Source organism: Plectropomus leopardus, chromosome 14 (assembly GCF_026936395.1).
Source record: "Plectropomus leopardus strain MGB_pleo_1.0 chromosome 14, ASM2693639v1, whole genome shotgun sequence".
Taxonomy (NCBI): Eukaryota; Metazoa; Chordata; class Actinopteri; order Perciformes; family Serranidae; genus Plectropomus; species Plectropomus leopardus.
Genome location: NC_142189.1, coordinates 21,627,896 through 21,654,530, shown reverse-complemented (window position 1 = coordinate 21,654,530; position 26,635 = coordinate 21,627,896). Strand labels below are relative to the sequence as shown.

Here is a 26,635-nt window from a genome sequence, read left to right as displayed (position 1 = left end):
AAGTTTATACAAAACAAAAAAAAGGTTATGACAAATCAAAAACAACTTTGCTAATCATATTTATTTGAAAAATCTGCATTCATCATCTCACAAATTACACAAATAACCAAACATAAATACCAGCTAACAATACAGCACGATTACAACCAAATCATTCTGGGTGACAGAAGGAGAAACATAAATTGAATATCAAAAAAAAGGGACACAAATCTGACAAACAAGAATTACATTTCAGCAAACCTGCTGTAGCTTTGACTTAGGTGGAGTAAAGCAAAGGGGGGAATACTATCCCAAATAGAAGAAGAATAGCAGCAACACTTTTGAGAAACATTCAATGTTTTGCTTGAGTTTGTAAACCTCCCACAAAGCTCTGTGGCACTTGTTGGTACTTCCCAATGCAATCACGTGTACAATCTAGACTGGGAAAAGGGAAACAGAGAGTTGCTGGTGTGTTGGGTCGCTTTGTCTTCTGCTTCAACCTCAACAGCATTAAATGTTTACAAACTTGTGCAAGGAGAGTAACAACTTCAGTTTGCAGCATATCAGGTCGAGGGGGGTCGCGTTTTACTACATTAGTGCAAAAGACAAGATTGAGAGGTAATATGTATGACGTACACTTCTTTAGATATTTACACACTGAACAACAGGAACTAATCATCAGATTAACAGTTTCAAACATTGACTGTCAACCTAAATGTTAAATTGACTTTACTTCTCCTGTCATGTGAGGACACATCAGGAGTTAACTTGTGACTGAAGAGGAAATTTCAAATCTTACCACGATGTTTTAAAGTGTGTGGTGTGATAAGTTTAGTACAAACACAGATAAAAGAGATTCAATATCTGTCAGTCGTTTTCTGATTGTCTTTGGCCAAACCTCTGAGCTGACTGTGCTCTTCAGTCATCAAAAACAACAAAAACTAGTTTCAAGCCTCCATCTGTGTTTGATGCATAAATAAAAACACACTTCTTAGACGGTAGAGAAGCCAGGAATGTCTTGTTTTACAGCCACTTCAGTTTGTGGTTGCCAAGGTGACTAACCTCTGGAGTCCCTCCTACCAATCGGACCACACATTCCTGAAGGATTTTCATCTCCAGCTGGACAAAATATTATGTCCATGTGCTGAGGAGAGCCAGGACAGAGTCGCTACACTGGGAAATGTTAACAGAATAAATGCTGAAGAAATTGGCTGGTAGCAACTATGTATATAACTTTAATTGGTCTGGCACTAGAGTCTAGAAACTTTCCAAAAGTCATGTTGTCTTGGTTACAGTGTCTCACAAAAAAACCCTAATAAATACTTCTTACATTCTTCAATTAATCTGGTCCACCAAAAGAAAAGTGGCAAAGACAAAATGGGTTTACTGAGTACAAAAGTACACTAAGATCTGCTGGTGTTTCTGCAGTTGTTTCCTACTCCAAACAAATATCAGTGAAGTATTTCCTCTAAAATGTGATTTGTCACTAAACATTGAAGTGTTATAGTAGTTTTCCCTGAGATGATTTTGCTCAGGCCGGTTTTCAAATAAACCAAGTAAATACAATGAGCTTTAAAATCAGTAATGCTGGTAATATCATTGGCAAATAAAAGAGATCAACCTCTAAAAAAAGAGGATCAAGTATAGTACAAGCCTATCAGAGGTGAGGTTTACTGAAGTTTTTGGTACTTCCTCAAATCTTCAGTTCATATTTAGGCCTCCCACTGAGCTTACTCTAAGGGCGTTAAGTGCAGCTGTGTGTAAGTGTGTAGTGCTCATAGTGCAGTAGTGTGTATGTCTGGATGTATGGGAGGCTACAATTCTGTGGAAATCCCCCCCCCCGGTTTCATTGTGAGTGTGACAGTCAGACACCTGGGTTTGGCTCAGACTAAATATCCCGCTCTGAGATCGTCTGGTGTCACCGCTGCTCTCCTAACGCTCTCACTGGGCCTCGGGCCGCCGCCACGTTTTGAGACAGAGTGGACTGTTCTCCAGTCTCGTGAGGCGGGAGGTCTGGAGGTCCGAGCTCCAGATGAGGAGGAGACCGCAAGGGCTGAGGCCTTTGATGCTTCAGGCTGCCCACTGGGCTCCATGACCGTGTTAATGACTTGGGGAAAAAAAGAAAATGAAATTTTTTTAGCTGACTATTTGGCTTCACAACACAAAGTAATATAAAGATTATTTACAATATCTGTCTCACCCTCAAGCTGTCGTTGAACTCTCCTGAGTTCTTTCAAGATAGATGTGATTTCCTGAAATACACACTTCATATTTAGTTCAAACAAACGCTATTAATTGGCATTCATTCATTTGAAAGTAGACAAACACAAGTTTCCAACCTTGTTGGAGGTTTTGACCACAGGAACATCATTGTCAGAGTTCACCTTGGCCTCAATTTCTTCCCAGATATCCATCCTATCCTGGAACAGCACCCTGCATGCATAACGCCAGATGCTTAGTTGTCAGACAGAGGGCTTTTTGCAGTGTTCTTTCAAACTGGACAATCTACATTTTTATGTTCTAAAAAAAACTAAAAATTTTTTTTTTTAAAAAGCTTTAAAAAAACTGTGGCTATTTCTTTCAATAGAAATATTTAAACACCAAAGTTTTATCGGTATCTAATCTTTTAAAAAGATTTCATCTCAATCCCATATTGTCAGTTAGACCAGACGTCTACACGCTGACTCACTCAGCTACTCTAGATTATTACGATTATTGGCTCAGTGCAGTCTGGTTGTCAGACGGAATCATCACAGTTTTTCATCAATCCCATATTAAATTTGGGGAAAAAAGGGATGCTTAAGTAACATCTTACTTAATTTTGTCAGCAAGTTGCTCAGTATTTTCTTTGATGGCCATGGTGATCTGAGACACTGGATTCAGCATCAGATTGTCCACAATGACCTGGAGAAAAAAAAACAAGTTAGTGATGCATTGTTGGATCATTATAGAGGTCTTTTAAATGAGGGGAAGCGGCATATTGTGTCAGACCTCGTCTCTGCTCCGAGCTCTCTGTCTGGAGATCTGTTCATGGTCACTTGTGCTCTGATCAGGTTCTCTTGTAGATGCAGAACTTGGTGGGACTCTCTGGTAGTTTAATCCAGCCTCTGGAATACGATGAATGAGCTGCAACACAATCAAGCTTTGGTGTTACGATATGAGACAGGCTGAAAGATGGATAATCTCTTCAGACTGATGCTTTAAACACAGCAGAGATAAAGTGTGCAGTATTTCAACTTAACGATTAATGACTAATTTTGAAAAGACATCATGTCACATAGTAACTGCACAGATTTGCAAAGTCAAAGTATAACAATTTACTATACAAGAATCTGCAACAAAAGCGCTGACATACTGTCCTTTTCGAAAAAAGTGTGTGGTTTGTGACAAAGGACAAAAAATAAGAATCTTCATATTATAATAATAATAATAGATTGGACTTGTATGGCGCTTTTCTAGGTACTCAAAGACGCTTTACATGAAATGCAAAAGAAAAGCAAATACAGAATGGAAAACAGAGAACACAAAATACATGAACAGAACAAATAAGAATACAAGAAGAGAATACAAAAGCAAAATTTGGAGGATATGAAAGTTCAGATTTGGGGAGGTAGTGGGTGACAGGTGTTGTGGGCTATTTTGAAAAGGTGGGTTTTGAGTTTATGTTTAAATGAGGGGATAATTTAGTTTCAGTCAGTTGAACCAGAGGTTTGATGCTAAACAGCACCCGCCCGAAGAGTAACATCAGGTGTACCTGCTCATGAGCGGTCACTGTGGAAACAGGTGCACTGCTCTCCACTCCAGGGTTTTGTGGATCACCATCACCTGCCACGTCATGGATCTCTCTGGCCAAGATAGCGAGGTCTTTAGCCAGGTCTTGACTCAACCTAGCAGGGATTGAACATGTGTTAGAAAGATGGCTGACAGGAATAAAACTTATTGTTACATTATTTTCACTGAATGTTGTATTTGTGATCTCTTTAGGCCCTTTAATGCAAAATGCAGAAAGTAAATGCTAAAAGCTGCATGTGTGATACATATTTTGTGTTGGTTAGGCATCATTATAACCTTTGGAAATCATATTAGCATATCCACCAGTAAAAACTACGTCCCTACCGTGCAATCTCAGAACTGTGGTTCGACCAATTTTGGAATGCATCTCCCTCATGGTTCTCCTCCTCAGAGTCTCTGCAACGGGGTTTCGGACGCAGGGCGACCACCGGCTGAGGCCGAGGCTGATGACGTGGGCTGTGGGAAGCTGAGGAAGGTTGGGAGCGTTTGTGTTTAGGAGTGCTCTGGTTTGAGTCGTACTCCTCATCTGAGGTAGACGTATAGTCAGAGCCTTTCTGTCGTCTCCTGGAGCCTTGGCGTCGTGAATTGGTTTGAGTTACGGGGGAGGAGGATAGAGAAGTTGGGAAAACAGGAGAAAAAGAGAGAGGGAGAGATACCATCAAAGAATACTGGAAAGAAAAACACCACTAAGCATATTAGATCTTGTCACCAAAATCCTTCCCAGAAAAACAGAAAGAAAAGTTGCTGTGGAAGTCCTCATTTCTGCAGCTAGATTTGATCAGAAAGATGGCTTAGATTTTTTATTTTATATGCCAGATTCAAAATGATTTCCGAAACAGAATGAGTATTTGTTTCCACAGAACAGCAGCAGCATGAAAAAAATTGAACATGGCTATAATCATATTAATAATGGCCCCTCAACCCTCATATATTGCCATTAAATGCACGAAAACACTGTGCAGGCCCGTTTTTGTAATTGTGCAAGCACGACAACAAACGCTCCTGTCTGCTCCTCTCCTCCCACCTGTGCCCGAATTTTAAGCTTCGGAAACTGTCAGAGCGCTGCTTGAGCTGGTTGTTGTGCCACCACAGAAACATGGAGTGTAAGTGTTAATGATGTAAGTTAGAGATAGTCAGTTCCCCTCCCAAATAACACTTAGACAAAAAAAAACATTGCATGTAGAACCGAGGTGTTATTTCCTGAAACATACAGTATATAAACATATCAAACCAATTCACCACTATAGTTACAGGCCTACTACTACAGGCCTCACGCTTCCAATCAAGGCCCAAGTGACTTTCTCAACAAAACTAAGCTCAACAGAAGTATGTGGTTATACAAGTAACGATATTTTAAACTCAGTGAAACAGGTACATGTGGGTGTCTGTATTATACTCACTTGCAGTGCTGCTGGCGTATTTGGCACTACTCGAGCGTCCACGAGTGACTGGTGCCTTGCTGAGTGGTGCTTTCTGCAGCCTTTCCACCGGCTTTGACACCGGAGCAGAGGACCTTCGAATGGAGCCGCTACCAGACTCAGTGCTGCGGTTGGAGAATCCTGTGCTCCTGCCAGTCCACTGTGGAGCGGAGGAGGCCTCGGTGTCGCTGGGTGTGTTGAACGAGCTTGTCCGCTTCCGAGGCATCGCTAGCATGTCCAGCCTGGAGAGTTTCTTGGTTTCCTGGGGTTGCTTAGCTGGGGCGTTGGCTGCCTCCTGGGACAGCCTGTCTGTCTCGGTGCCCTCGTTGTCCGAAGCTTCTCCCAGGCGAGCCCTGCGGAGCATGGACGCTCTGGTGGGTCTTGGTGCTGACAAGCTATTGGCTCGATTCAAAGCCTGGGACACTCTGGAGTTCTTGCCGTCCTCTTTCTGAAGGGGCACTGTGTATTTTTTGCGGGTTTGGTGGCTGTTAGACTCCTGGTCAGAGTAAGGTAAACTCTGAGGGTCGTCACTCAGGTCCGTGGAGTCACGTTTCCCAACACTACGTCTCAGTCCAACCGGTCTCCTGAGAGGCTCAGTCTTGCTGTCTGCTCCCTGAGAGCGCTGCTTTTCTGATGCAGTAGACTGGCGACTTGAGTCTTGACTCGCTATACTGGCTGAAGACCTCTCCCTGTGGATGCCACTCACAGAGGGTTTTTTAGTCACCGTGTTTGGTCTGGTCTTATTGCTGTGTTGGCTGACTGTGCTGGAGGTATCCACATCAGACTCTGCAGAAAGGGAGTCCATTATTGGCGACGGTGTTTTTTCTGATTGTCCCGCTTGCAGTTTGGCCTCCAGAGCCGCCAGAACATCCTCCGTCTCTTTGAGGAAAGAATGAGTGTCCTGATTGGAGACTCCCTGGAATGATTCAAGGCCTCTCTGATCAGACAGGCTGGAGATGTTGGGCAATCTGGCGTTGCTGGGCCGCTCCTTGGTGAAGCTCTCTTGTCTAATTAAGGGGGATGCAGTGCCCTCTTTGGGCTCTGGACTCCGTGACCTCAAGACAGGAGCCGACACACTGGGCCTGACTTTTCCAGAGTCCTGGTTACCTCTCTGTTTGGTTAGAGTGGCTGTTGAGAAAGTTTTGGTTGCATGTTTTATTTCAGTATTAGGAGCACTTGGGTTTGAGCTCCCACGGTCAGGTTTGGACTCTGACCCTATGTAGAATGATGTAGGCTTGGCCAAGTCTGTGGGTCTCAGTCTGTCCTCATTTTTCTTCTCATCTGTGTCCGACAGTGGTCTCCTACTTTGCTCTATGATGGAGCCATCATCTGACTTGCTGGCGTCACTCAGGCTATCAGGCTCCACGTCGTCCTGCACTGATAACCTGTGAAGGCTATCCTGAGACCTGGGGGCCACAGAGGTACTGTCTCCTACATCAAATGTTGAATGCGGGTCATAATGAACATGAATGCTGGGAGTTAGAATATCGGTCTTCTCCCCCAGCGGTACCTGGGGCAGGACGCGCCGAGCTCTTGAACTGTCGGAGTCGGTGCTGTCGTGGTGTCGGCTGAGCGTGGCCTTGTGGATGATTGTACCTCGTGCTGAAGCAAAACAGTTTTAATGCATATTAACCACACATACTGAAAATTAACATCATTCATATTCATCAGTGTGTCTCATTATCATTTCAAATAGACCCGTGTCTCGTCAGGTGGCTTACCCCCTCCTGACAGCTCCATCTGGGGAGGGATGTCAAAGAGGCCAGACGAAGGCCCAGAGTCTGTGTAGCTGTCTGCCAAGCTGGCCCAGCAAGACATCCATTTAGGAGCCCCCTGTAACACTGCACCTGCTGACTGAACCTGCATGAGATAACATACAACTTATTCAATATTAGTTTTTAAAAAGATGGATTAAACAGGTTGAAGAAAGCCGTTTTAAATCGTATGATTTTCTTAGTAGAAATAAAAGTTAAAAAAGACACAGAGAAGAAACCATACACCATCTGTTGTAAAAAGATGGATTTTTTTTTCTTATGTTTTGTTCGAAAGAGGAAGCAAAACAATAAAAGAGCCCAGAACCTGTGAGGAAAGATGAGGCAAATCTAGGAATCAACAGAGACACCAAAAAACAGAGAAAACCCCAGGAGAGCAAATCAAGACAGCAATGCATGCTGATTTCTACATTTACTGACCCATCAAATGAATTGTCTTTGTAATTGGCGATAAAATGATTGATTATTCCACCCAATCATTGATCACACCCACACACGACCCTGTTCTGGAGCTGGCCTCACCTCCCCACAGCTACTCTGCCTATGCTGCTCTCTGCTCTCAACAACAACAGGCCTAAATGCTGATGAGGTTTCTGCATCAGTCTGGTTGGTTCGCTCTGGGCTCTCAAAAACACCAAACACCTGTCAGGAACAAAACAGTGCAAGTTGATGAGTGCAAGTGTAGATAAAGTGGGACCACCAATGTCCATGTCTCATTCTGTATGGGACTTTCTCCCAAGAGATGGAGGACACTGGTGAATTGCAAAGCCAGCGCATGTCATTTAAAGCATCACGAGCACATTATTGTTATTATATTATTTAGATGGAACACTGACTTCTAATTAAGTGAGCAGTCAGGAACTCCCGGGAGAAAAGCGCAATGCTTTACATCGGTAGCTAGCTCAGCTGTTTGGCATTGCTTTTTGTTTTGTTTTCTTCATCCTATATGTTTGATTCTTTTGACACTCGACAGTTGGAAATAAAGATTATTAAAAAAGTGATCGAGCAAGATGCCTGTCAAACTAATGCAGGGTTGCAAACTCTCTATAAAGTCCAGATCAAAGTTGGAGTGACTTGTCTTAAGGCTAGTGTTCATCTCTGCCAATTTATTTAGAGTTTTGTAGGCTCTCCACATGCAAAAAATGAATGCAAACACTTAGCAAACTATGTATATGGGATGAAAACCCTATTAGTGCAGTGGATGACCACACTAACTGTGCACTTCATGGGAAATTTCGCAGTTAGTGCATATCACGTTTACTTCCAGATGTGGAGTCAGATTTGACCTCTGAGGACAGTGAGAGGTCAAATCAAAGATGGCCGCCAGTCCTTGCCATCTGATGTTCAAACATGTTTGATTTTGGAACAAGAAAGCGAAGAAAAATATTTGAGATGTATTTCCCACTATAGCAGTTTGTTGTCAAAGCACTGCTAGGGTTTTCAGCCCATATACACAGCGTTTGTTGATCTTTTCGTTATATCAGTGTTCAACTCTGATGTCACAATATATAGAACTCTGCAGAATCATATTTGGGTAAAATCCTGTAATATCACACTTCCAACCCTATAAGCTCCATTTGTATTTACGACAGTGGTTTACCACTTCGAAACTATAGGGGCACTAAATCGCAATAACTGTGTGATTTTGCTTAAAGGCTGGACATCTTCTGTCCATCCTCTGAGTTCATTTTGTCCATATTTTTGCATGTTTTATGAAAGCTTACGGATATGTAAGGAACTGAGCAGTAAAACCAGAGATTGCGGGGGCAGTGAAGCAAGCAAGATACAATACAGCATCGACAAAGACATTTGAAACATGGCAGAATGGAACAAATCAATAATATAATTAAAAAAAATATTTGTCCACATGTCGCAGTGAATTTAAAATGGCCTCTGTTAAAAGGTACATAATTACGAACTCTCGGCCATCGCCTTGCTTGTTGTTGGGTGATGCTATCATAAAGGACATATGGAGGTATGAGGGCAGTGACATTTACGACTGAAACAGATCAAACTAATTCAATGGAGAAAGAAACTTGCCTGGTCGATCTTGCTCCGTGCCTCTTCCAGCTCTCTATCCTGAACATCTGCTTCAATGGTGTAGGTTCCTGCATCACTCAGACTGTCCTCCTCTTCGTTCCTGGGACCCACATGGGGGCTCTTGGGCTCGACACTCTGAGATGCCACAGGCATCACAGGTGGCTTGAGGGGAACAGGCTGGTGGATAGGAGAGGAAGTCTGTGGCTGGTAGGGAGCTTGAGATGGAGGGGGACTATTTTGGGATACTCCCACTGTCTCTGTTTTAGCTTCTGTCGGGGGACTAGATGTATTTTTCTCCCTGCTGGCAGAAGAGGAATGCTTTGCTTGTTTGAGAAATTCAGCGGTGAATTCCTGGGCGAGTTTGGACCTCCGGCCCACACTGCTAAAAGGCCTTACAGACGCAGATGACGAGGAGCGAGAGGAGAAGCCAGTGCTGATCCGATCCTCTGTCTTCTCCCTGCGCAGAGAGCCGGCTCTTTGGAAGCCTTGGGAAGCAGTGCCCTTCAGGGGGACGGTGTATCGTTGGGTTGGGGGTGTGGTGCATGCTGGAGATGGGGCATGTCTCTCCCCATTTGGGCTTGAGCTCTTCCTCACCTTCTCCAGCTGGACCCTGAGGCCTGAGGGCTCAGGTGGGGATGTGTTATTGGTGAAGGACTGGGAGCGCTTCTTTCTTGAGTTATCATCAAAGAATTCAATGACAAACGCTTGGTGAGGCTCAGCCTTGCCAAGACTGGATAGGGGCCGAGACTCTGGTGGAGAATATGACAAGGGCTCCTCGGAGTCAGGGGAGGCAAAGCGCTGCGGAGGGGAGGCCCTCAGAGGTTGTGGAGACCCCTGGGACCCAATCCGAGGTTCTGATTGGAGGAACTCACTTCCATTGAGTGCAGGATTCCCTGAATCACTGTGAGTGCCGTCTTCACGATGGTTTGCTGATGATGGAAATAATGCAAGTTAGCTTCAGAGTTTGCACATCATCAATCAAAGCTTATGTTGTTAAAAATGGACTCTGTATAACTGACTCACCCTTGTTGATCTTCAGAAGTGATGGGTCACTGTTTGTGCTGTACATGTCCTCGGCCTGAGACCTCCTCCTCATCATGCTAGCGTTGCTCTGGACGAGCCAATCGGCAACTTTGCTCTCTGCTGACATCACCTCAGTGGGTGTGGTGACAAGCTCTGTGGAAGTTTGCCTCTGCTGCTGGCGGTAAGAAAACTTAGTCACGTGGTCCTTGATCTTCATTTTACCCGGCGTGCATTCATCAAATTCGATGGTGAAGGAGGCATGGCTTTGAACCACAGGAGGTGTCGGGGTTGAGGAGACAGCATCAGTGGGATCTGAAGTGTCCTTTGTGGGTACCTCATGAACTGGCGACTCTGGTTTCTTGGCAGGTCGCTGCTGTAATTCCTTCGTTGGGATCTCAAAGTAGCTGGGCTCCCGGCGGTAGGAGAAGATGGACTTGGCCTGACTGTCAGACAGAGAACCGTTGACCTCATATCTGGAAACGTCCTTAGCAGGCTCTATTAGCAATGAAGAGCGGTGAGAGGTAAGCATTAGTGATGGCTCTGCATACTGTATTCCACTGAGTGATTAAATGACTACAGAAAGAACACAATTTTGGCAATAAAACAAAAATGCACATGTGACATGCAACTTTGTTTCCAGTTCCTCTTCTAGCTCACAATTACAGCTGAGTGAGTCAATTTTAAAAGATACACAAAGTGGGGATGCAGAGATTTATCAGCCAAATATCGGTATCAGCTGAGCTTTCTAAACAGGTTTTTTTTTGGATGTTTTCTTGTGAAATAAGGTTATATTAAAGGTTGTTTCATACATGTGTACGACAGAATTTGTACTCATTCTCAGGAAGTGTAAAACAGGGTTGAATGACTTTAAAACACACCTGTAATTTTTAAAAAATAATATCCCTGTGTATTCCTGGCACAAAAGGACAAATACATAAAAACATAAATAAAATAAACACCAAACACCAACAACAACAAAAACATCAGTATTGGAATCGCCATATTGTTATTCTACACATTGGTATCTGATCTGCATCAGCCCAGCATTTCACGGTCTGTGCATCCCTAATACACTGCTGTGAAAACTGATTGAGATGATTGGGATGTCCCTATCACACATTCTCTGAAAGTGGCAGCTACAAATAACACAAAGATTCCAGCAGTTAGGCGGAGAAAACAAATCCGACAGTTGGTCTTTGGGTGCCAGTTGGATGTGGCCAAATATCACTTTAGGAGCTCAGAGTCCAGCGGAGGGTAGCTGAGCGGGAATAATCTGTTTCAGCCTGGGCACCACGAGGCAAACAATCACCCTTCCTCCCCCCTCCAGAAGCTTAGAGAGTCATAATCCATCACGAGGCAGACAGGCACTGCCCACTGGCCTGGCACGGTGCGGCCTGGCTAACAGTCCAGAACTGGCAGCCAGAGACCTGCCTTGGGCTCCACACCATCCATCTCTCAGTGACCCGCATCAGATAGCAGTGCCACAGAAAAACATGTCACAACAAATTAGGATCGACTTTACAGATGTGGTAAGATCCACTGCAATTATAGTACAAATAACTCTGTAAAATGCAACCAATTTAGTATAAATACTGTAATTAAATCAATGATTTACACAGTTTATTAAACATATAAGACACATTTTCTGACCTGGAGACTCCCGTTCTGGCGATTTTCCACCTCTATTCTTGTGTTTGTTGGCAGGGTCCTCATCCTCCCCCCACCAGGACGGTTGGCCGTAGAGAGGAGTAGGCTTGGATATCGGAGAATCTGTGGCAGCTACCAGACAAATGCACAAACACAAGCACAGACACAGACAAACACACACTATTAGCCACATGGATACACTCAAGAGGCAAGAGAGAGTCAAGCAAAGCGCTGAATTTACACAGCCTCGTGTATTTATAAGGCAACAAGTTTATGTTAGTCACGTGATGAAATTATTTTGTGTCTGACTTTGGTCTTACAGGACATTGCACAACATTGGAGCCCAGAAGGATCTAGTGTTACAATACACGTCGCCTTTGGGGCTTTTTACACTTCCCGCATATTACCATGGGACAGCGAGACAGACTGGTAGTGAGGCTCCAGCTGTGATACAAACTGTATCACGCAAACCATCAAAACAATAATCCTTCTCATGCAAGTGGGGGCGAAGCTAATCCTAATCTTCAAAGAAAAAAACGATGCAATGTTACATATAGGACAATGACTGCATCTAAAATAAGGCTTCTTGTAGACGCTGACACTGATTGCACATTGACCATTATATACAATGAGGGATATTTCCCTGATGCAGCATCTGAACTGGTTTTTAACTGCTTGCTTGCTGGTCTACATACGCCAGTCAGCCTATATGGCACTAATCAGATAATCTTGTCTGCCTGATACATAGGCCAAACAAGCTCTCTGGATTTTAGTGTGGAGGCTTCACAATTCTAAGCATCAACAGCACTTCACCACTGTTGCCTTGGACACAGACAATAAGACAGCAACACAGTGACGAGAGAAGTAGAGTGGCATGTTACTAATTCCTTCCCCCTTACCCACTCCTCTCCTTTTAGCTAAAGAAAACATGCAAGTGTAACAACTTCAGTGCACTGAGCACAATGCAGTTTTTAGGGACAAATAGAGCAGAAATTGTAAGAACGTAGACACAGAATAACCTTTTGTAATAAATAATAAATAAAATAAACACATTTGGCAAAGTCATATTTAATGTTTGCCCTGAATATGTGGCCTCATTAAAAGTTTAGATTCCAAAATTTTTTAAATAGTTTAATTCAGCCCAACTGTCACAGTAGCTGGAGAATTTGTCTAAGTTAGTTCATTTTTTGGGGGTCATTTTTGTACCAAATCTTGGACAACATAGTAAGTTACTACATTAACAACCAGTAAAAAAAAAAGGAATTCAGCATTAGAACGTTTTATATGATGTAGTGCTGATGTGAACAGTATCAGGGAGGCTGTGAACTATCCATTTCATGCCGTAGCCTCAGGTCCTGGCACAGTAAAGTAGGCCTGACTGAGTCACACACTGTACAAGTGAAGTGTCCTGCCCTACAGACAGCTGGAGGACTGGACACACTCCACATCCTGTACAGCTGCAGGGGGAAAACACGCAAGAGCACAAAAGGAAAAAATTATACACAGCTCTTGAAGCGCTCTAAAAGTGGCAGGATTTTATATAGAAAGACAATATGAAAATACACTACAGAATAAACAAAAATAAAAATGACATTACATCAGGGTATCCAGACAACCAAATTCAGCCAAAGAGAATCATTTGCATGAGGTCAGCAGAGATATGCAGTCTCTGGTAGTGTAGCCAAGTAGGATTTCTCATTTCTCACTGTGAGTGAAAAAATGGCAACTTTTTAAAATGTGTAACGCGTGCACATTTGTTTTCTGTAACATACTATGTTATTCTATCCTTATCTGCTTGTACATTTAGCCAGACAGAGAAGGCTAGTTTTGTTATCTCACTGGTGGACTGGTTCACATCAACACAGAGCAAGGCCGCTGTCACGCTGCAGGCTGTGACTGCACGGCCCCTAGTAAACATGGCTTCAGTGAGCATGTTAAACAAAAGCTTGTAGTCACATGATTACAGGACTGCTGTGGTTAGCTTATAGCTGCAGGAGATACAACCACGCTCTCATCTTGCTGAGAGGCTTCTTACAAGGCTTACTCATTTTTTTTCCAAAGTTCTGCAGCAGTTCAATGACTTATTTGTAACACACTGTGGGATATGAGCCTAGTGCTGGAAAAGTCCTATTTTTAAGCACCAGTTGTAGTTTTCCCTCTGAGCTCACAGGGGCGATTATGGAGCAGAAAGCACGAGAATTGCTAAATCAACAGCAGCTGGAATAGGTTTTGTCGGCGTGAATGAGCTTCATTCACAAAGTGCTTCTCTTGAACTAACAATTCTCTGGCTGTTCTACGGCTGCCCGTACTGTACAACAGGATTTACTCAGCACGGCTCAGGGCAGAGAGGGCATGACGACAAGTGGAAGTACAAGCAGCAACAAATCCAGCAGCAGCTACATGGACAGAAGTGCCAAGTTGGCACCAGAAGCTGCACACCTTTCTAATTCTTCTGCGGCACATGTTGAATATCATCGGCGTGTTTGGCAGCACCCCACCTCTTGTCAGCGGTCAGGCATGGCTGACAGAGATAAGACTGCTCGTCCTTAACTCTTCACCCATCCACTTTTCTGGCAAGCTCAAACTCAAGTACACTCAGTCCGCCAACTCGGGGATGTCAAGATCTATACCGACACCATGGGATTGCGGCCTCAGCCTCTAAGCTCACTTGACGGCTTAATCTCACACCAGAGAAGCTCTTAATAAAAGAAGCCACATCCGCCTTATCAAGTAATCTAACTTCAAAGTCATGTAGCACATGATAAAACTTCCTCTTCCTCGCATGTGTGATCATGGTATTCAAATCCACTTCAGCCAGAACAGTTCTTCTCAGGCAACACGAAACATTAACCTACTTCTGTATTCATAAAACCTGCGGCGCTTCCTGTTAAAATTTGCTGGGATGGACGTTGACAGAGTTGTTTACCTGTGAGAGACTGGGCTTTCCGCTCAGCTCTGTCCTGCAGTTTGGGAGCAGAGCCTTTGCTCTTCTCTGAGCTCTGGAGCTGCTGTTTTTCCTTCGCTTTGGCCTGCAGGGCTTTTATACTAAGCTGCAACTGGCTGGTGTACTTCTCATGCTGCACAAAGAGACAGGAGGGAAGCAGGATGTGAGAAAACCTTCTGTCAACAATCAGTGCACATGTAACTGTCCTCAGACATACACAGTGTAAGGAAGAGTCCACCAGGGACTTTTGCTCAGTGTCTGTTTGTCTATTTCTCATCAATAACAATGGATACTATATAATTTCATATACAAAATTGAGCATGTTTCAGCTAGTAAAGACGAGTAGGGAGTTTTCACATTAAAATACCATATAAAAGCTAATTAAACATTGTAAGTCTCTGTCTATTTGTGTATTTGTGTAGAATGGCCTTTTTTTAACTCTATGCTACATTCTGGGGTGTATTTAATTTGCTCTAGAGTAGGGGTGTAGAGATATACCGGCATTAAAGACAACCGTAATATTCAAAATTTAAATATTGATATCATTTTAATAATACACAAGATAATAGCGTGTTCATAATCCAGCGCCTCTTAATCATTTCCGTTTCTTTCTTTTCTCACTTTGTCTCCCCCGCCTAACTCTACCTAGTTGCATTTTCGTTTTCCATTGAGTGTAGTTACTTTTTTGGATGATTTACATCTACAGTTTGCAGTAACTACATCTCCCCACACTCGTATTTTAATTGCAATTTATTTGCCAGGAAAAAAAAGGCACAATAGATAACAGAAGATGAATTTGACTGATTTCAAATGTTACATAAACAGCGTGATAATGTCGTTATCACGAACTCTTTTGGCCACGATAATCAGGTAGTGATAATCTGATGTCATGCCTATCCTACTCTAGCTGTAGCCAACAGTTAGCTGGGTTGTGTTTATCAAGGTGAGGCTAAAGGCTGCACGTGGAAGAGTTAAACAGGTGACACGGTGCAGGGGCTGCCTATTTAAACTAAGCACAGATGCTGTGATTGGGGAGTAAACAAGGTCCATTCCAACAGCACTTATCCAATTTAATTCAAAGCACAGAGCTCATGTAGATGACTGATAACCTTTGGCAGGAACCTGATGGACTATGGTCACACACACATTACATCACGTTTCACACTTTCAATGGAAAACCTGCATATTGTGTAGTTTATTCCATGCATTTGTATTCTCTTCTGACATTTAACTAGTAAAGTGAGAGAAAAAAATAACTGATTGATAATGAGAACGATGAAAAGGCACTACTGCTTCTGCCTGTCACAATAACCACTTATGGTGGATGATATAATAATTGTGATACATATTAGTCACTGTTTATTCAGGCATCGTGTTGGCTAAAATTCTTCTTTCATACTTATGTAAACAAAAGGGCATTATCGTACAATATATGGACGTGACCTCAATGACTTTTGCTGACCTTGATACTGTAAGTCGATCATTATCATTACAGGCTCTGCTTTACTTCGCTTTATGATTATCAAAATCACCATGGCAGCATTTCTCCATATATGCATTTCAGCACTGCTAGCTTAAAAACCCATGTGTCAGTGTTACTTACTTTAAGAGCTTCCTCTGGGACCTTGTGTTGACTCTTCTCCAGGATATATACATGAGCATGTGCAGGAGGACTTAAGGAACACAAACATACTAACATTTTTGTGAAACATCATCTTTTATACATGTACTGCTTTAGTGTCTGCGGAGGAACTGGGGATACAAATCTGCTACCTAAAGTATGCCGCATGTGGAAATAGTATTTACATTTACATTCAAGTCTAGCTTTCACTTTGTCCCTTATTGAGTTCAAAATACTGTTTCTACCGTTTGCAAGACAGAGGAAAACAGATAAGCAGCACAGACCTGTTGCAATTCAAACTATCTCATATCCTTAGCGACCCACTCCTTAAAACGTGCAACTTCACACAAACATTCATAGATATCGTTATACTTTAAATAGTTTTCCCCTTGTTATCTATGAGTTTCCTGCTTTGGGGGTCAAAGGGTGCAGGAGATTTTCTGTGCTCTGTTCACCATAATCTAAACCCCCTGACTAAAAAACCACAGGGGATTAACATGCCAAAGTAGCTGAAGACCGCAGAAGGAAAATAAAATGTCAGAAATTTGGGACCAAAACAGCTGCTGGCCACTGTCTCATTTTGGTGAGGACTGCTAATCATCTACTTAAACTGCTCCAACTGAGGAGCAGAGAGTCTGTATTACATGAAGATCCCATCCTAGTTAAAATGTTAGGGTATATTTAAGATGAGGGAAAAAAAGGATATCATAGCCAAAGCGAATGACATCAGAGAGCTTGAGGGTGATGTACGTCTGGTCTGGGATTCTCAGATCATTCACAAACGTCTGCAAGATAAAGAAAAACAACATCAACTCATGTTCATGGGTCATTAATGAAGTAAATGTGATGACACACAGGTGACAGGCTCTCTAAGTCCTTGTGACATGCACAAAGGTATTGTAAGGTGCTTTGCAATTGGTCCCTTTCCCATTGAAAGTTAATCCACCAGCACATTAAAACTCTGATGAGATTAGGTTGTTACGCAATGGCCGTCTCGGCTTTTGTAAAATGCTTAATGGCCAGGTGGAGTTAACCAACTACATGCACCAGTGCTCAGTTTATCAGTTACGCTTTCTTCTGCCTAAACTAACAACTGGTGAGGCAGAGTTTATCATCAGATTGCTAAATATAAATAAAGTATAATAATGGTGGAAAAAGAAAGAAAAGAAGGGGGAGCAGATCTTGTCCTCTACAGAATAAATGATAGGAAAACACAGCCATGTTGGATTTCAGTTACAGGTCCGTGCGCTGTTCTGCTCTGATTAGTTTGGCTGCAGTTACCGAGGCCAAAAGAAACACTCTCTGAGAACAATGAATGGTTTCTCCCACTGCTCAACTCTGGATTTCATTGGGATAATGGTGCAGTGAAGTGGCAACAGAGCAGTGAAGGGAAAGAGAGAAGAGGGTGGGGGGGGGGGTCCAGGCCAGCAGGAAAATCCAGTCTCCTGATTATCACTGTCCTTCCAACCGCCCCTGTCTCTGGCACACACTCAGAGGTATTTTGTGCTGTGGGAATTGGTGTGGACAGGTAGCCTGACACTAGAAATGGACTCACTCACCCCGTTCAAGCTGCCCAGGTCCTTCACCATGTGCTCGTCTGTGTTTGCATCGTAGTTGATCACAGCATGCTGTTTGTCCACACTGCGAGACTGAAACAACAGCAATGCAAAATGTCATTAAAGCTGAAAAAAACAGTCGATACACAGGAAATTAATTCATTTGATTAATCATTTTATGTCATTTTTCAAGCATATAAACAAGCACTCTCTGTTGTTCCAGTGTGGGAATTTACGACTTTACTTAAGACTAAAAGTAAAAAGAAGACCCTGATCACCTTGGGTTCTGTAAAACTGTATCGCTTTTCTTTTTATATTACATGGACCACGTGATCAATCGTGCAAATAAGTGATCGATCAATTGTTTTTAAAAAAAATTGTTCATAATTATTCCTACACTGACCTCAAATTAAACTTAAAGGGACAGTTCACCCGACTACCAAAAGTACATATTTGTCCTCTTAACCGTAATGTATCAGTCAAGATTGTTTCGGTGTTGGTCTCAGAGAGTTGGAGATATCAGCCGTAGAGATGTCTGCCTTCTCTCAAATATGATTTAACTAGTTGGCACTCAGCTTGTGGTGCTCCAAGCACCAAAACAAAATTCACTGTGAAAACTCAAAAGCGTTGTCTCTTTCCGGAGCTCGTGATCTGGTTACTCAAGATTATCCACAGACTTTGTTGTGAGCAGTTTTATGTAAGAACAATTTTACTTTCTACTGAACTACAACCACCGACCGAATCATGGCACAGAAGGAAGCGTGCATCTAGTGCTAACTCACAGAGCACCACTGAGCTAGCTAATGTTGCAGCTCCGCCGAGGAGAACGCCAATAATGTCTGCATCTTGTGCTGTCATGAGCATGGATCTCTCTTCCATTAGTAGACGCATGCTTCCTTCAGCAAAAAGTAAAATAGTTCCTACATGAAGCTGGGTCTCACGATTATCCCAAGTGATCGCATTGTGATTTCTATAAATAAATATTGCTGCTGATTTTTTCAAATGTTTTTTTTTTTTTTTTTGCGCTTTGAGCACCACAAACTCAGAACCATCTAGTTCCCTTATATTGGAGAGAAGGCAAACACTGCTGCGGCCGATATCTCCATACTATGCAACTCACACCAAAAAAAAAAAAAGAAAAATATGTGTTTTTTGATTTGGGGGTGAACTGTCACTTTAACAGTTGAGCAGAGACAAACAGACCTTCTCCTGCATAAACTACAAACAAGTCTTATAAACTGCAGCTGATTTCACTAATATGGTAAATGTCTACCAAACTCCGCCTGCGTGACTAAAGTCCATGTGCACAGGGTCTACCTGCCATTCACCATGCTTTCTATCCATTATGTGCACACTGTGCAAGTGATTCATACTGACTCACTCTCTCCTCTGTGCTCATTAGGGCACTCTGGGCCTCCTCATCACAAAAATCACAAAGATTGAAGGTGACTGCCAAACTCATTTGCAAAATTACCACCATCCTTGTAACCATCCCCTCGCTGGGATAAACAGCATTCAGAGGCTTTATGTGTGGTCTCTTTTAGCCGATTCAATGGACTTCAAAATACTTCCTTTTAAATACTGTACTGCATATAAGTTTGTGTTTATCAGTTTACCTACTTGATTAAGTTAACTGTGCAGCAGCACTAAAAAATCCTCATTCCTACTTTGTTGACCCTTAGCTGTACTTTGCCTAGGTTGTCACAGAGAAAGCGTTTGTTCTGGCATCAGGAAACAATTACTACAACACTGAACTGGACTAAATGCAGTCACGACTATTGTGGGAGACATGTGATCTAATTACTGGTTATGGAAATACAGACATTGATCAGACACCAGTTGTCATAGAAAGTCCAAACATTCAAGTCGATGCCCTTGGCTATGCTATGTGATGTGTCTTCACCTACAATCAATCTCTGGTTTTCACGCTAAACAGCATTCTCACGTTACACACATTCAGCTGTGGCTTGAAAGAAAAAAATGCATTGAGCTATAAACAGAGAAAAAAAAAGATTAAAGACTATTTGGGGGCAGAAATGGACTGTGCGCCAAGTCAGGAAGCAGTCCTGAGCACTTCAGCAGGGCAACAGAAAAGTCTGCATCATTTCAGACTGGGAGAAGCTGAGGTTTTTTTTCTCTGGCAACGCCTAAATGTGGACAACGTTTCAATCTAACCGACGTCTGTGGTTGGCAGGGTTTTTTTTCTGAGCATAACATACTGACTGAGGAAAGTACAAACAACTGCTTCTAAGGCAACATTCCTCTTTCACTGGTCTAAATGCAGAGCTAGGAGAAAATGGGAGGGAAAGCATTATACAAAAACCACAAAGAAATTGTGTTTATAGCAGACACCGCTCGGAAAAACAACACAGCGGAATGCTTTAGCTGCGTTTTAACTCATTGTTTGAAAGACTGTCAGGGGCAACTTTGTGTGGAGGCACCGTCACCAGGTTACACGCTCAGAAATGCACTCACACGAAGCATGCAGGGAGCCTCCCGCTGGTGTTTCACATATTTCTGTGACTCGCTGTCTCGTCAGACATCAGTGAAGAGTAATCATTTTGACAGACTGCAGCAAAGCCCAGTGAGGGTTTATGTGACACTCTGCTGGTGTTTGCCGTGTAAACACAAACTTCTCTCCAATGTGACACACACACTCCCTTTCACCCGCGCTCTTTAACACACAAAGTCACACACCTGCAGCATTAGCTCGCAGTCATCCCTGCCAACAAAGATCATCTCCCTTGGCAACCGGTGGCGTGTGCCAGAGCTGCTGACCAGGAACCATGACGTCACACTCATGTTGGGGCCACGAGTCAGGATCTTCTTAGCATCCTGGGGAAAAACGACAAATTAAAAATATTCAGTGACAAATTGGCAGAATTTCAGTAAAGGTGGTGGGAAAAATGATATACCTTAGTATTGTGACTGTTTTAATGGCAATTTTGTATAAATACATGAATGCAGATTTCATTTTTTTAATTCTATGAATTATCAATATTGCAAGTGCATATACACTTTTGATAGTTTACTAGAGTAATAAAATCAACTGCTTTTTCAGACCACTATATCTGGGTTTCTACAGCTTAAAGCAAGTTAGATTTAAGAATATTTAAGACTTTTTTTTAAGGGCATTGGAATTAAATTTAAGACTAATTTTGCAACAACCAATACTGAAGTAAAAAAAAAAGGTTAGGGTTGTTTGTTGGTGGGTTTCTTGACAATTTTGTGTTTTTCAATCTGCATGTGGGATTCCACTGCTTTGATTCCCGTCATGCCAAGTTTGGAGAAATGTTTTTCATAAATTACACTCAGGTTTGTATGCATTACCTTGTAAAAATACTGTTTAAATATACAATTTTGGTTGAATTTGTACTTTCCCATGTCATGCAGGGTACAGTGACAGCTAGCTTGACAACCTGAGCATCACAGCCGGAAACAAACAAACAAAAAAAATGGTGTTGTTGGCTCCACTGTCCTGATCTGCATGATATATAAGTGATGTTTTTGAGACTTTTGAAAGATTGATTTAAGACATTTTAATACCAATTAAGGCCTGATTTTTAGATTCATGAATTATATGCCTTTTAAGACTTTTTAAGGATCTGTGGAAACCCTGTACATATACATATATATATATAGCTGCAATAAAAAAAGATTTAGATGAGAGGAACACAAGACTTTATCTTATAATTTAAAACAAGATTGTTTTCCTTTGGAGACATAACTTGCAGTTAAAAAATGTAATAAACTGCAATATATCACAATACTCAGAATATCATAAACTGTGTAAAATTGCAATAATATTGTATTGTGACTTCCTAACAGTGATTATATCATATTGTTGAACCTCTAGTGATTCCAGCCCCTACATTTTAATCAACAAAATCTGAGGGTTGAATGAATGGCACTCAGAAGGCATGATCAAAAATTCAATACCTGTGTCCCTTCACAGTGTCCTAAAAACTAAAAAAGCTGCTGTTGTGAAAGCGTGCTTCAGTGCAGAGATTACTGAGAGGAAGTTACATCTCACCTGAGTTAGACCTGTTTATCCAACGTATTTCGGTCTGGCTTTGTTACTATTGAGATAATGCAATTAAATAACAACTCTGAACATATTTTGGTGTGTTGGTGAGTCAGCCAGGTTGGAGACAGACAGGTTTCCATGTGTCAATAGAGGATATTTAGCATGTTCAAACAACTTATACATGCTGTTACAGTATTTCTTTTTTGCTTGAACACATTTAGCCATTCAGAGTTAACATTTTCAAAACAGCTGACACACGGATCTAAACTCAAAGTCTCTGTGGTCGTATGAGTATATTGTTTCATTCAGTCACTACACAATAGACCACAAAATACAGCTGTCAGTGTCAATATAAACCAGCTCAACCTTAGTTTGTGCTTGACCAATATTGTTTTTTCAGGGCTGATATTGGTTATTATTAGTTAATGAGAGTGAGAACCGCTACTTGGAATCGATATGCATTTACAATAACAATGAAAATCTCTGTCAATATTTAGAATTTGAAATATAACAAACTCTCACACAAAACTTTGTTTAAATGCTTTTAGCAAATGTTTAATTAAAACTTTTAACATTATATACAGTAAGTTCCCAGCATTTTTTTCTTTTAAAGTCAAGTGACAATTAAAGTTTGAAAATGAAGAAATAAAAATAGCTTCCGGAGATTCTTAAAAGTAAAAGTTCCTCCCATGCTAAACACTTTCTTTGTACTTTTTAACAAATTAATTTCATGGGTGATCATTACAATAAAATGTCCACAGATAAACAGCAAAATGCCAAAAATCTGCACCAATAATCGGCCAGGCCGATATTCCGTCAACCCCTACTTTATAGTATGTTCCAAAAAAGCACATCACAGCATGAATTGTGTTTTGTACCTAAAATGTTTCTAATTTTACCAGAGAAACAAAGAGCTGCACTCTGCACATGCAATGTTGACATCTTTTTGAGATGTCCTGTTGAAATACTGCTAAAAAAAAGGGACAGGTGTTTACGAGATTTTTACTCATGTAAGCAAATTCTATCAACCGTGATTGGATATTTTCATTTTGCTTAACACAGTTGATCCTATAGCGTTTTGGGCCTAAAAATGAGATAGGTGTTTTGAAAAAGGGTGAAAAATGTGTGACACCAATGAAAGAGCAAACTTGCTGTGCTGGGAAGGTGATGATGAAGATCAAGTAGATTTCAGTTTCATTTATCATGTCTTAGCAATCGAAAAAAAATGTGAATAAAGGTATAAAGTCATTTAAAACCAGTGCTTGTTTCATGAAGCATGCTGTGAAACCTGTTGCAAAGTGGCGCCTGTAAGTATCGTTCAATGACTGTTAGCTAACAACTTTAAACTGCTCAGGTTTTTACTTCCTGTAACCTTGGCGAACTAAACATTGCAGCCACATAATTGTAAGTCAGAAATAGTGTATATACCCTAAATTACAACGTAATTATGGTCTCGTAATGTCAGCAGTGATATCTTTTAAATTACACGGCTAACTGCCTGTGTGTGTCGCTGACAGTGAGGTTGTGAAGCTAACGTTTGTCACTCCCAAACAAGCTTTTTCCAATGATTTGCTCCCAACAACGACGTACCTTTAACGCCTTCTCCGTTTTACTCCTGAGTGAAGCCAGTGTTTTTACCTCCCACGGCAGATGAAACTCGACGGCCGACTTGCACAAAAACAGCACCAGGTAGGACTCGGCAGGTAGATTTCGATCACACCCTCTTCTTCCTCTGGGAATGACAACCGGGCGAAACTCTCCTCCAACGCCTCCTCTGCCGACCGACACGGTGACGTAGCTGACAAGTCCATCAGACGCTTTACGAGTTTGAGCTGAGAGGTGCAGAGAGGTGTGAGCTCTCACTCTGTTTGTTTTTCGAGTGAGAGGAAAAACTAAGTGCGCTTATAAGAAAGATAGCAACGCCCTCTAGCTGCATGGCTAAAATACAATATTCAGCTTTATTAGTATTGTAAGTCTTATTGTTGTTTAGTATTAGTATAGCAACTTTAATTTAGATCTTGTATTCGTGTATTTGTATGTTACAACTTGCTGTGCCGATACAACTACGTTTAACCCTTTCATACCTGGCTTGACATCAGTTCTCTTGTGCTGCGTTCAGACGCCTCTCACAAGCTATTTTACCCTTTGCAACCTGAGAAAATTGTTTTTTTTATTTTATTTATTTTTTTCTAAAACATGTTGGGGGGCAAGTTGGCAAACGTCCGACAAATCTGTGCTGTAATACTGAATGGTAAGCTTTGTATAGTCTTCAGTAGAAATGATGTCATTACTTTGAAAAACTAAACTTTCATGTGTAAAGCGCATGCGTACAGGGACAATATTCGCGAACCTGACTGGCGTTTTACTGTGGTGGTTCATTTTTTTAATAGACGATCTTTGCCTGTATTCCTGGCCACCGGACTTTGTTTATCTTGTGTGTCACGCTGGCTCGTGTTGAAACGACAGGAAGGGAAATATACCAATACCACCTGAAAGAAGAAGATAGTTAGTGCTAAAAAGGTGATTGAGACTCTTGTGTCATGGAATAAACTGGATTTGAGATCTTAATAATGCGGATTTATTGTTGTTGAAGAGTGTATGAGGCGCCAGTAATTACATTCAACAAAAACATCATACAAATTAACTACAACGTGCAGTGCGCATTCAAGGCTACATCATATTTTTTCCCAATTATAAACCAAACAAAACCTGTGATGATTATGTGTATATGGAATGTTAATTTTTTTTTTCACATACGCTTTATATCCGCTAGATGGCACTCCAATTCCAATTTAACGCACCGATCTCCAGTAAAACATCCATTTTTGTCAGAAGATAACTTCAGGATGTAAAGAACAATTTCAGTGAAGTCAAATCGGAATCTTTCCCTGTGGTCAATCTAAGTGAAAACCATCATCATTCTTTCATTTCTTTCATCACACATTGATATGTCATTCTAGTGTGTTGTGTTGAGACAGATGGCCTGAGAAAAGAGGAGAATGATTACTTCCAGTCTGTATTTGTATGAGGAACGGTATCTTTTCAGTGTGTTTCAAAAATCTTCCCATATACCACATGGATTTTAAATAGCTTACAATGCATACAAGGATGTTCACTATTCATTCATATGGCACTCTAAAAAGTAGAGTTTATTTTATAAATGAAAAAGTCTGTATATTAAGTTTGGGTGTGTTTTCCCCTCCACTTCAGCCCTGCTCTTAATGTTATGAAGGGGCTTGTAGTTAACAAGTTGAACCGGTTTCTAAGGGCCCTGTCTTCAGTCACTGCCTTGTAAGAAAACTACTGCTCCTTCACCAAATCACAACACCAGTTTCTTCCACCAGGCCCGTTGAACCTTTTTTTAATGAAGACTTTTTTACAGATGCTTTTGGTAATGATTTAAGATATGTATTTATTATTATTACTTTTTGTATAAGATAAACAAGAGTTTATTTATAGGGGTGTGTAATAAGTAGTAGCCTATTTACTGTGGTCAGAATTGTAAAAATTGATATAACGGTGTGTGTATGTTGGTGCACATATGAAAAGCCTTGCATTTCTATATGGGAGTTTCTTTTAAAAAAAAAAAAGATGTATCAAAGCGGTAGGATTAAATAAGTTCTTCCTACTCCCTTTCACATGTGTGAATTGTTGCAATTTACAGATGGAATTCATTATGTCTTTTTTTTCTCTCTCACTTTTGTTATTGATATGATTTTAACTACTTTTTTTTCTATGTTTACATGTTCAAAATAAAGACCAATCAATCAATCAATCAACCAATCTATCAATCATTTTTTTGTCCTGTTACAGCAGGAAAGTGCATGCATGAGATTAATGATGGCTGAATTCCATTTAGCTGCTTTGGTTTCAGCATCTTGGTACTTTGCATGCTGGTTCACTGTCACACTGTCATGGCTCACTGGGGCATTTGATTAAAGCAGAGAAACAGTAAATGTTATTAGTAACACCTGTACTTTTCCTATTATGACAGCCATTAAGCCTGGTAGTTATAGTCCATAGGGTTATTTTCACCCTCACGTCCTTTCTTTTCACCCAGGTTTTTCTGTGCAGGACCGTCAGCCATCCGGGGACAGCTGATGTCCCCCACCCTCTTTCTCTTCCCTGGCTGTTGGTGTCTCTTTCCAGATGTTTGGATTCTCCATCCTCCTAGAGATCCAGTTTCTCCTATTGTCTCTCTCCCTGTGTGTGTGTGTGTGTGTGTGTGTGTGTGTGTGTGTGTGTGTGTGTGTGTGTGTGTGTGTGTGTGTGTTTGTGTAGCCTGTCCTCTTTCCAGATTTCCATGGTGGAGAGCAGGTGTGTAGTTACACCTGGAGTTGCCATATTCTGCATACATGTTCCACAATTTATCTATACATTTGTCATCCTTCTAAAATGTAATTTTACTATGTTGTTTTTTCTGTATGCACAACATCTATTGCATGTCCATCCATCTGGGGACAGGGACCCCTCCTTTGTTGCTCTTCCTGTGATTTTGTCCATATTTTCCCCATTAATGTTTTTGTTTTTTGGGGGTTACTTATTATTTTAATCAATGGGCAAATTTGTCATTTACAATATTCATCAACGGATGATTGACTGTATTATTTATTTGTGTGTCCTCCTACCCCGGATGGAGCCCAGCCTGTATGGGTTTACAAGACACTAGACAAGAACAACCAGTGACCAGTCATAACTACACTACACTACACACTATAAACTTTCACAAATTGAAAAAGAAAACATGTAAAAGCATTGCATGTTCAGTTCCAACCTGTGGTCTCTCCCACATTTCCTACAGCTGTCCTGTCAATAA

The 26,635-nt window shown here is 41.5% G+C and overlaps 1 protein-coding gene across 3 annotated transcripts; it reads right to left on the bottom strand.

Moving 5' to 3' along the window:
- Nucleotides 1–43: 43 nt before the first annotated feature.
- On the bottom strand, nucleotides 44–23,627 carry cep170ba (centrosomal protein 170Ba). Of its 3 annotated transcripts, none has more exons than XM_042500432.2 (19): nucleotides 23,410–23,627; nucleotides 20,490–20,627; nucleotides 17,796–17,885; nucleotides 16,943–17,021; nucleotides 16,219–16,277; nucleotides 14,598–14,748; nucleotides 11,675–11,803; nucleotides 10,025–10,519; nucleotides 9,002–9,930; nucleotides 7,484–7,603; nucleotides 6,911–7,049; nucleotides 5,172–6,791; nucleotides 4,096–4,237; nucleotides 3,734–3,866; nucleotides 2,971–3,105; nucleotides 2,795–2,883; nucleotides 2,319–2,412; nucleotides 2,180–2,231; nucleotides 44–2,086 (listed from the first exon to the last, which is right to left on the bottom strand). In XM_042500432.2, the coding sequence occupies exons 2-19, from the start codon at nucleotides 20,592–20,594 to the stop codon at nucleotides 1,863–1,865; spliced, it is 4,785 nt and encodes a 1,594-aa protein (XP_042356366.2). In that variant the 5' UTR covers nucleotides 20,595–20,627; nucleotides 23,410–23,627; the 3' UTR covers nucleotides 44–1,862. The 3 variants fall into 3 exon arrangements, with proteins under 3 accessions (XP_042356366.2, XP_042356368.2, XP_042356367.2); XM_042500434.2 differs by having other exon boundaries at nucleotides 4,096–4,342; nucleotides 23,410–23,626; XM_042500433.2 differs by lacking the exon at nucleotides 7,484–7,603 and having other exon boundaries at nucleotides 4,096–4,342; nucleotides 23,410–23,626.
- Nucleotides 23,628–26,635: the final 3,008 nt, after the last annotated feature.

Coding starts and splice junctions, on each gene's coding strand:
- cep170ba (XM_042500434.2), bottom strand. CDS start 20,594: ATGAGTGTGACGTCATGGTTCCTGGTCAGCAGCTCTGGCACACGCCAC. Junction 17,886..20,489: donor ACTGCGAGCTAATGCTGCAG/GTGTGTGACTTT, acceptor CTGTTGTTTCAG/TCTCGCAGTGTGGACAAACA. Junction 14,749..16,218: donor TCCCAGAGGAAGCTCTTAAA/GTAAGTAACACT, acceptor CTCTTTGTGCAG/CATGAGAAGTACACCAGCCA.